At 37.6% G+C, this 11,053-nt stretch overlaps 1 protein-coding gene across 1 annotated transcript; it reads left to right on the forward strand.

Moving 5' to 3' along the window:
• The first annotated feature begins 8,516 nt into the window (after positions 1–8,516).
• LOC149236906 (uncharacterized) lies at positions 8,517–9,371 on the forward strand. The gene has a single exon (XM_089369070.1). The coding sequence runs from the start codon at positions 8,517–8,519 to the stop codon at positions 9,369–9,371; it is 855 nt and encodes a 284-aa protein (XP_089225196.1).
• Positions 9,372–11,053: the final 1,682 nt, after the last annotated feature.

Genomic DNA, 11,053 nt, shown 5'->3' on the forward strand with positions numbered 1-11,053 from the left:
GAACCGTTTCCCTTTTTGGAATCATCTGCTATCCTCTGATCTGCTTGAAATTGATTCTTTGATAATCGGGGGAGATTTTAACAGCACATTTTGTGAGGATGAAATATGGGGCAATGGTAGAAAAGTTGATTCGATGGGCAGCTTTATTCGGGAATCATTTATGCAGCATAATTTCATCGATATCCTACCTGTATGTCAAGGACCAACATGGGATAATGGGCGCTCAAGCAATGCTTTTCTGGCAAAAAGACTTGACAGGTTTATCCTCCACGAAAGATTGATTGAAAGATATGGCTCGCTTTCAATGGACATCATCCCATCTTTCATATCTGATCATCGTCCAATCACTATTCAATGGAAACATGCTGGACATAATTTTGGATATCCATTTAAGTTCAATCGCACATGGCTATCTGATCCCCAATTCAACAAATTTATTATTGATACTTGGAAGCTATCCACTGGACAGGATAACGAATCCTCCCGGAATTTTCTTGATCGTCTTCACTCTCTTCGATTAGAGGTCAAAAAATGGCAAAGAGGGAAAGCGGCCACCAATAGTATGGAACTAAAGGAAATCTGCAACAAACTCGAGTACTTATCTTCGCTCCTCAAGATCCCTTCCATGTCGTCCAATATCAGAAATCATATATGGAGTTTAGAAAAGAGAAAACAAAAAATATTGGAAGAAGAAGAGACCACGTGGAGGCTCAAAAGCCGGGCATTATGGCTCAGAGAGGGAGACAAAAACACCAAATTTTTCCACAGGTTTGCAAATAGAAGAAGAGAGGCAAATGCTATTTGGAAAATCAGGGATGAGTCAGGAAACTTACATACTTCTCAGGAGGCCATCTCTGGACAAGCAGTGAAGTTCTTCAAAAAGGCCTACAGCGAGGTTTCTGCCTGCAACATTGAGGACATCTTTTGGGGGATCGACCCATTCCCTACAATGTTTGATGAACGACAAAACAGAGCTCTATATGCAGAAGTTTCAGAAGAGGAATTACTAGCAACTATGAAATCTTTCCAGAAAGACAAGTGCCCCGGGCCGGATGGTTGGACCATCGATTTTTTCATACATTTCTTCCAACTTTTTAAGACAGACATATTAAGGTTAGTTGAAGAATCGCGTATTCAGGGCCTCATAAACCAGAAAATGTCCTCCACCTACATCGCTCTTATTCCTAAGAAGCAGAGCTCATCCTCTTTCTCTGATTATCAGCCTATCTCATTGTGCAATGTGTTATACAAGGTCATTTCTAAAATTATAGCCACCCGTATAAGGAACACCCTATCTCTTCATCTGTCTGCTGAACAACACGGCTTTCTCAAAGATAGGAATATCTCAGAAGCGGTGGGCCTTGCCCAAGAATGCTTACACTCCATTCATAGCAGAAAAATTGATGCAGCTCTTTTAAAAATCGATCTTAAGAAAGCGTACGACTGTGTCAATTGGGGTTTTATCCGATGCCTACTGGCTAGAATTGGCCTGAATATTAAGTGTATCAGATGGATCATGGCCTGTGTGGTCGATGTTAGATATGTTGTCCTAATTAATGGAGTCCCTACTTCTTTCTTCAAAGCGACCAGGGGCCTCAGACAGGGTTGTTCCCTATCTCCTCTCCTTTTTGTTGATGATATCCTTCTGTCGGCTTTACTCTGCAGAACTACGTGGATATGCATCCATGAAATCATGGTAAATTTCCATAAAGCTTCCGGCATGTGCATCAATGATACTAAATCATTCTTCTATGTTGAAAATGTAAATGGAGATATTATTTCTTTCCTCACAGAGCTCTTCAACATCAAAGCTTTTCCTATCAAGAGAGGTTTCAAATATCTGGGCTTCAATTTGAAACCTGCGGGCTACAGACTGGCTGATTGGGCCTGGATTACGGATCGGTTCTACAAGCGCATATCTACATGGGAATTCAAGTGCTTATCCATGGGAGGCCGCGCCATTCTCACGCAAGCTGTGTTGGCACAAATTATGGTTTATTGGGCGCTCCTTTTCTACATCCCATCTTCCATTATCAAATGTTTAAACCGCATGATAGCCAACTTTATATGGGGTGGTCAGAAAGACAGGAAGAAATACCATCTGTGCAGACTTTCGAAGCTGTCACGGCCAAAAAAACTCGGTGGATGGGGTATACTGGATCTTCACTCCTTCAGAAGAGCGCTATTATGCAAATCTATGTGGAATGCGATCATGGGTGAGTCCTATTGGAGCAAAACCATAAGAGCTAAATACATGAAGAATCGAGACATGACATATTGGTACAGACAACAAAACACAGGATCATCCACGGGTTCATATATTTGGAGAGGATTTCGAAGATTGGATCCTTTCTTCAGAGAAAACTTAATTTGGAATTTCCAATCCGGTTCCAATATCATCATTGGAATTGATACCTTTGCTGGAGCGGGAGAAAGGATTCACATTCCTCCGCTGCTCTTGAGAAATTTACACTACAGGGGATACTTCTATTGGGCCAGCGTGATACAAAAATGGAACGGTCCGATTCCAATCTGGAAATCAGCCTCAGAACTACAATTACAGGGTGCTTTGGAGACCCAATGGAATGCCTTAATCGCCTCCATAAAATCGTCTGGTCTATTCCGCTCGTCGGACAGGGATAGTTTTTCTTGGAATGGTCCTGGTGGTTCATCGACTGTTCAAGCGAAGCACATATACCTACAATTTCTATTATCTGAATTGGCCTCAAATGGTAACATCTTTCTGCCTGTTTTTTGGAAGTCAAGATGCCCGTTAAAAATCATTACATTTGCCTGGCTAGTTTTTCATGATAGGAACCTCACCTGGCTAAATCTCCAGAAGCGCAATTGGCAAGGTCCTGCCATCTGCACCCTTTGTAGATCAAATTCTGAAGACAATTTCCATCTTTTTCTACAATGCCCTCAGGTCCAGTTGATTTGGCAAACTTTGTCTGCTCATTATGGTTTCATATTTGTCAGCGCCCCTTCTATCTATGAAGCATTCATAGCATGGAGCAAAATGCAAAGCAAGTGGAGACCCATCCCATTACTTACAATCTGGGCCATATGGAAATGGCGGAACCGGTCGATCTTTGATTCAAAAAAAGAACCGTGTTCTAGTATCATTGAATCAATTCTCTGCTTATACGAGAAGCTTGAACAGCCACATCAATCGAACCTCAGACATGATAGGAACAAACAGCCCTGCAATTTCTATGGATACCCCTGCGCTTTTTTTGATGGTGCTGCTCTGCAGAATTCATGTGCCTGTGGTATTTCCATATTCCCTGTAGATGGTCAGTCTATTGACATCTATTGGAATGGTGGTCCGGGAACAAATAACAAAGCAGAAATTATGGCCCTGGCTGGACTTCTCTCTATCTCTGCCTTCCTTGGTCTTCAAAACCTTCATATTTTTGGAGACTCGAAAATCACCATCGATCATGTGCTGTCTAAACACATTATAAAAAATATACATCTCTCCGGATGGTTGAATCGACTTGGAGCATTGTGGTCCAACAGCAAAGATTTCTCAATTTCCCATATAGTCAAGGACAAAAATAGGAGAGCGGATGCTTTATCAAAGATGGGTTTATCACTGCCTCATGGTTCTGGGCGGATGCAGGTTACTGTGGACAGTGTCTGCCACCTGATCCAGGACTTCTCCATGCCTGGTATATAGTTTTTCACTTTTTGATGCTGCCAATCCGGTATGTTTTTCCTCAATACTTTCCATTTTTTCTGTTTTATGTCTCTACGCATATTTCTCGGCTCAGTTCCCTTTCTATTTTTCTGATCTACCTCGGCTCTATCTCCATATCTCTCTATGCGGATATACTGCCTTTCTTTTCTACCTTTTCAGATATCACTTGCTCTATATCAACACAGCTGTACATATTTGTTTCAAATGAATACAATATCAACTATATAGTTTTTTTCTTGCTGAAAAAAAAAAGGAATCAAAATAGGTAAAAAAAAAAACTAATTATATAGTGAAATTGTAATTCTTTTATCTTTTAAAATAAAAAATTTAATACACAACTTAAAATTAAAAATTAAAAATTACATTTTAATTATTTTTACTAATAAATTATAATTTGAATTTATTAATATATCTTAATTTAAATTTACTAATATATCTTAATTTAAAAAATAAATTTGAAAAAAAAATATTAATAAATAATATAATTTATAATTTTCTTTTCCAGTAATCAAAACGATGATTTACAAACAAAGAATTTTCATTGATTATTTTAGTGTTTGAAATCGTTAGTAATTTTTCAAATTAAAGCATTCTTTCCTTAAACATCCAAAAAGAAGAATAGAAAAAATATTTAATTTTCATTTAAAGTATTTATTTAATGAAAGAAGGTGTAATCACAATTCCGTAGCCATAAAAATTAATCACAAACAATTAACCATAAACAGTTTTATTTGTTGAATAAGGTGAAATCAAAATTTAAAATTTAACGCGGGTTACAAGATCATATATTTTAACATTTTAATTATTTTTCTAATATTTGTAATTATATATTTTTATATTTAATTTTTCTTTTTTTTTAAATCGTAATTTCAAATATTTACATCCATTTAAAAATTTATGGTTTAAGATCATGAAATTAAAATACTTAAATTCTTTAAATAATTTCGTAGATAAATTTGTGTAAATGAATTTAAAATTCTCATTTTAATGGTTACAAATATTTAAAATTTGTCACCATGATTAATAGAATAAAATTAATATATTGTTAAGAAAAACTATTTTATATGAAAATTTTTTATGTTAATTGTGTTGGTTTACGAAACTATTGGACATTTTTGTAATACATGTAGTAATGTTGTGATGTCCCCCATATATGTGTAAATCTTTATTTTACTGCATTTTTTTGGACTGAATATTGATTAACTTTAATATAAATAGTAATTCTGTCTTAATTTTATAAAATTGAATTGCTGCAATCTTGGCAATAATTAATTGGATTAATTTAGGTGAGAATAAGTCATCTAAGGATGACAGTGTATTCTCAAACAGTTAGGCTCGGTAGTTACCCTAGCCCTAACTACTTCCAGAAAGAAGATTTATTCCAGGAATCAAGAGGATGAGGGGCATCTGAGCCCTGGAGGAAAAGAGGAAAAATTGTGACATGGATTATGTTGTAGGGATAGACAATGCTACCTTGGCTATGTCTGGTTAAGACCAGATAACTGCTACATTCAAGTACAGAAAATCTTGAAGAGAATACCCTGTGAAGGGTAGCTCGGGGGGAGACCTCAGGCGGAGCAACGCTGGTCTCAAGGTTGGGAGGCAAATAATCAGAAGAATCTAATTCAGTGTATCTGGAAGGGTGAGGACAAATAAGTAAAACTGAATAACTTCTCTAAAATTACATAAGGTACTATTTACTTGTATAAGTACTGTCTTAAAGAAGTAGCATATTAACTAGTTTGATAATTTAGTTATGAAATGTTACAAAAAGAACCATAACAGGTTGGGATATTGTCCCTCTCTAAAGAAAAGAAATTAATTAACCTGTAAGTAATTTCATTCTACCACAATGATTCTAAAAGCAAACATAGCAGAGAACTATTATAGTTAAGAAACAAAGGAGAAACGAATAGACCGCAATTTCAAGAAAGAACAATAGAATAGTGGAACAGTCGTGACAAATCACCTCAGAAACTATGGCCTGCTAAATTTTATTCCAGTGCAAGACCCACTGAAAGCCTTGTGATAGCAAAACAATCATTAAAACTTGCATAAACGCCAGAAGAGCAAGGGCTTGTGTAACAAAGAATTAATTTAAAGATAACAGACAATCTTAACACTAGAAAGTAATTTATAAAGAAAAACATTGATAATGTCCACGTTACGGGAAAACCAACAAAAGATTACTTGCGTTGTCAAAGCAGGTAAAACATTCATGGAAATACTCCCGAATGAATTTGACATAAGGGTTTCCAGAATCCCCTTCAACCCAAAAGAAATAGAAAATTACATTGCGGTTTTCGAAAATGAAAATAAGCAATACAAGTATATACATACTACACAATCGCAGAATAGCAACTATCAACATTTATAGCTTGCGGAATGGCAGACTTTCAAATAAAAGACTCGTGCCAAAGGTAGTTGGCAATTAAAATAAGACCAACAGAGAATTTAACGAATGTGAAGCTCTGAAGCTAAATAGAGTCAAATACCGAAAAAGGGATTTACACAATTATACATTTGCCCTGAAAAACATTACACCATGAGTTCTCGGCTTCAAGCTGATGGATTTTAAAATTAAAATAACCACAGAGTCTGTAACAACTTAGGGCCATCCCGGTGAACCCGCATACCCGGTAAAAATGTCGAGGACTCTGATGTCACGAAGGTGAACTGAAAAGATCCCAAGGGTTCCATCCAAGAGCAGAACCAACCTGCATTAAAACAAGCACAGAAATTAGACTATAGCATCCTAACATTTCGAAAAAAATTCAAGGAAAGGAACAGTGAGGGGTTTGACAAAGGATGTCACTAAAAATGGATACATGTTTGAGTGTCAAACCATGCAAGCCAACCCTCTCCAAAGCAAGATGCGAACCGGAGACCGACTACAGCAACCAGAAAATGTAGTTCAGTTCAGTAACAAACCCTGAAGAGTATGAAGTCGAACTTGTAACCGTGAAAACAAATCTGCAGGTCAGAGTTCCCTTACCAGGAAGGAGGCTTCCCATTCAGCCTGAGGACCAGGTGAACACTCAAAAGAGACACCAAATGACAAATTTTCCCTTACGGGCCACACTATGTCCATCAAGAAGAAATTTCGGCCATTCGATCTCGAAGAGGACCGGAGGCTGTAGATCAGACACAATTTCCCGCATGAGGACTACAGTTGGAGGCGTCGGGACATTCACCTCAGAAGCGGACCACATCCCTGGGGTTTTCAACAGCGCGAGAACCATTATTGCCACTGTAAGGTTGAGTTATGGTAGTAATCACATAGTTTGTATAGTTAATACGAACAAGATATGGTGGGATTGTGAATCACAGTAAACCAAGTATTGGTACCATAAAGACTTACACATGAACTTAGATAACTCCATTCCTCGGGGTTCAAAACTATGGCACTGACATTTAAACAGATATGTAATTATTGTAAAGTGAAAACCATAGAAAAGTTTATATATCAATTTGATGCCAACTGTATTTGATAATTTCGAATTGTTTTATGATATCAGTACTTCGTAATTATTCAAGGGTTAGAATATTCATATAGTAATTAATTTTTTTTTTACTATGGGTTATTCTAAATTTGGGTGTGTGACATGTGGTATCAGAGCACTCAGGTTACCAAAACTAAGGCCTCTGGAAAGACAAGAATTGACAATATTTGTGTAATGTGCACAACAAAGAGCCAGGAACAGGCATAGCTAATATGAGAAGAATGGGAACCATACTGCACTGGACTATGACAGGACCAAGAGCAGCAACATTTCAGGAGACCAATCCTAAAGTATGGGTGTAGCTAGGAGAAGAACCGCGAAACACTAATCCCATGATCTTAGAAACTATGCAAGAATTAAAGGCAGAAATGGCTCGACTTCGAGTAGGTAATGAGCGATTGACGCAGGAACAAGAAAAGATCATGAAAAGCCTGTCAGATAGACAGAACCAGAGACACACAATTCCCAGTCCTGAACAAGGAAATATGACTGGAGAACAGGAATACCATACAAAACGAGCAGAAACTGAAGGTGGCAAAGAAAACCAGGGAGAAGAATCCGGAAATGCATTATAACATGACAAGCACAAGAGACAAAAGGTAGAACTTCAGGGGGAATTCTAGAAGATTAATCCTTCACTTTTTTACGGTGAATAGGAGGAGGCAGCGGAAGCTTGGCTCATTAACATGAACAAGTATTTCTAGTTGTACGAATATGATCATAATCTTAAATCTCGATTGGCAATCTTCCAGTTGCAGGGAAAGGCCACCTTATGGTGGGAGGAGGTAAAGACAGTTCGTGGTGTAAACGAACAAAGCATAACTTGGGATAAGTTTCAAAAATATTTCAAAGAAAAGTATCTAACTAAAAGATTTTATGACGAGAAGGCCAAGGAGTTTCACGACCTTTGTTTGGGACAATTATCCATAGATGAGTTCATAACCAAGTTCACCTCCTTGCTGCGATACGTCCCATACATACGGGAAGAAAAGGCTAAGGTACAATGGTTTGTCAGCAGTTTGCCACTATTTATGAAGGAACGCCTTGAGTTTGATAACCCAAAAACTATGGATGAGGTCATATGCAAGGCTCGGGTATGCTATCAGCAAAATAAGTAGAAAGGGGAAGGAGGAAAGAAATGGAATGACAAGAAAGGGAGTAAATTTTCCTCCAGTCATAAAATAAATAAATTTGTGATCAATAAGATTCCTAGAGGACAGATGAATAGAAATCTGAATAGAAATCCACCCAGATTCAAAATCCCCAATGAAACCAAGACTAATGAACAATCAATAAGGACTGAAGTGGAAATGGTAGCCAGACCACCAGTACAATGCTGGGGATGCAGAGGGCCTCATTATGTTAAAAACTGCGCACATCACAAGGGAATTGATCAGGTAGCACAGGTTCAAGAGGCATCAATAGCTGAAGAAGTGGCAAGAAGCATGCCAAAAATCAATGTTGCTCTTGAGGACCACCACGCAGAGTACCAACCGACTATGATAGAGTTTGAAGGTAAGATCTTCAACCAAACTGTGTCTATTTTAATTGACCCCGAAGCTACCTTAAGTTATGTTAGCCCCAAAATAATAGAACAATGCAATCTTCAGACTGTTAAGTTTAAGAATTCCTGGTTAGTACAACTGGCTACTGGGGCCAAAAGAAGAGTGTTGGCCAAGGTCAGTAATTGTCTCCTACAGATAGGAGGACAACCTATTATGGCAGACTTAAATGTGCTACCCTTAGGGTCATACGATATCCTCATCGGTATGGACTGGTTGGAGAAACACTGGTCTCTCCTTAACTATAAAACTAAAACCATTAATTATATGGATGAGGACGGGATAAGGAAGGAAATTCAAGGGATCATAAGACCTGTAAAGCTGAGACCCATGACAGCTTCCCAATTGGCCAAATTCATCCGAAAAGGGTGCCATATTTATGCCATTCAAGTAGGGTATTCTGATTCCAAAGAAAAATCTTCCACCATAGAGGATATACCAATAGTACAGATTTTCTCGGATGTATTTCTAGAGGAAATCCCAGGACTTCCACCAAAAAGAGATATAGATTTTACAATTGAATTAGTGCCGGGAGCTACACCTGTATCTCGATCTCCTTATCGTATGAGCATACTCGAATTAACAGAGCTGAAAATGAAATAACAAGAACTCCTAGACAAGAAATACATCTGATCCAGTGTATCACCCTAGGGATCCCCAATACTTTTTGTTAAAAAGAAGGATGGAACCATGCGAATGTGTATGGACTACCATCAATTGAATAAGTTAACCATCAAAAACAAGTATCCCATACTTCGTATAGATGAATTCTTTTACCAAGTAAAGGGGGCAACTGTGTTTTCCAAGATTGACTTTCGATCGGGCTATCATCAAATTAGAATCAAGGAGGAAGATATAGCGAAAACTGCTTTCAGAATTCGTTATGGGCATTACAAGTTTGTGGTGTTACCTTTTGGGCTAACTAATGCACCAGTAACTTTCATATGCCTTATAAACAACATATTCCATCAATATTTAGACAAGTTTGTGTTAATTTTCATTGATGATATTTTAATTTACTCACGGACGATGGAGGAATACAAGGAACACCTCTGGATTGTTTTACAAGTTTTGAGAGAACACCATCTGTATGCCAATACAACAAATGCGACTTTGTTAAGGAACAGTTCCAATATCTCGGTCATGTCATTGCCAAAGAAGGAATAGTTGTGGACCCAGAGAAAATAAAAATCATAATGGAGTGGCTAGTACCAAAGGATCTGGCTGATATAAGGTCATTTATAGGCCTAGCTAGGTATTACAGGCGATTCGTTGAAGGTTTTTCCAGGTAGCATACCCTATTACCTCATTGCAAAAGAAAGGTAAGGTCTTTAAATAGAGTATAGAATATCAAAATAGTTTTGATTGACTTAAACATTTACTCACCACCGCACCTATATTAAGCATTGCTGATCCAAACAAATATTATGTGGTGTGTACTGATGCTAGCAAAGAAGGTGTGGGTGGTGTACTAATGCAAGAAGGCAGAGTCATCGCTTACGAATCCAGAAAGCTTAAAGAGCATGAGCAAAGGTACTCCGCCTATGATTTGGAATTGACAGCAGTTATTCATGCCTTAAAAATGTGGCGGCATTACCTATTGGGTAAGAAATTTTTGCTAATGACTGACCATCACAATTTGACTAATTATTTTAAACAACCCACTTTGAACACTAGACAAGCACGTTGGGTTGATTTTTTGAGCGGGTTCAATTTTGAAATTAAACATCTAAAAGGCAAAGAAAATCATGTCGCAGATGCACTAAGTAGAAAAGCTAACTGTTTATATGAAATATCATTTAGTGAAGCACAAAACACATTTAAGGAGAAAATTAAGGAGGCAACAATGCAAGACCCAGAGTATCAAACTTTGTGGCAGCAAACAAAAATTCCGAACAACAAAGCACAACAACTTGGATATGAAGTAAACCAAGAGGGTTTGTTGATTTATAAAACAAGAATGTATGTACCCAATATAAAAGCCATTAAGGATTTAATTTTAGATGAGTATCACAAGGTTCCATATGTTGGCCATCCTCGATATCAAAAGTTGATAACAACTCTTAGAAAAGAATATTTTTGGCCTGGCATGAAGAAGGAGGTGGCTGAATTTTTGGCCCGCTATTTGGAATGCCAGCGAGTTAAAACAGAACACCGTCATCCAGCCAGTTTACTCCACTCATTACCCATTCTGAAATGGAAGTGGGAAGTTATTTCCATTGATTTTATAACAGGTTTGTCCAGGTCAAGAAAACAGAATGACTCAATCATGGTGGTTGTGGATA

This window comes from Pinus tabuliformis, chromosome 8 (genome assembly GCF_031772625.1).
Source record: "Pinus tabuliformis cultivar Carrire ecotype Pingquan chromosome 8, CPIR1, whole genome shotgun sequence".
Classification (NCBI taxonomy): Eukaryota; Viridiplantae; Streptophyta; class Pinopsida; order Pinales; family Pinaceae; genus Pinus; species Pinus tabuliformis.

Bases quoted from the DNA above. Each gene is read 5' to 3' on its own strand.
- LOC149236906 (XM_089369070.1), top strand. From the start codon at position 8,517: ATGGTAGCCAGACCACCAGTACAATGCTGGGGATGCAGAGGGCCTCAT.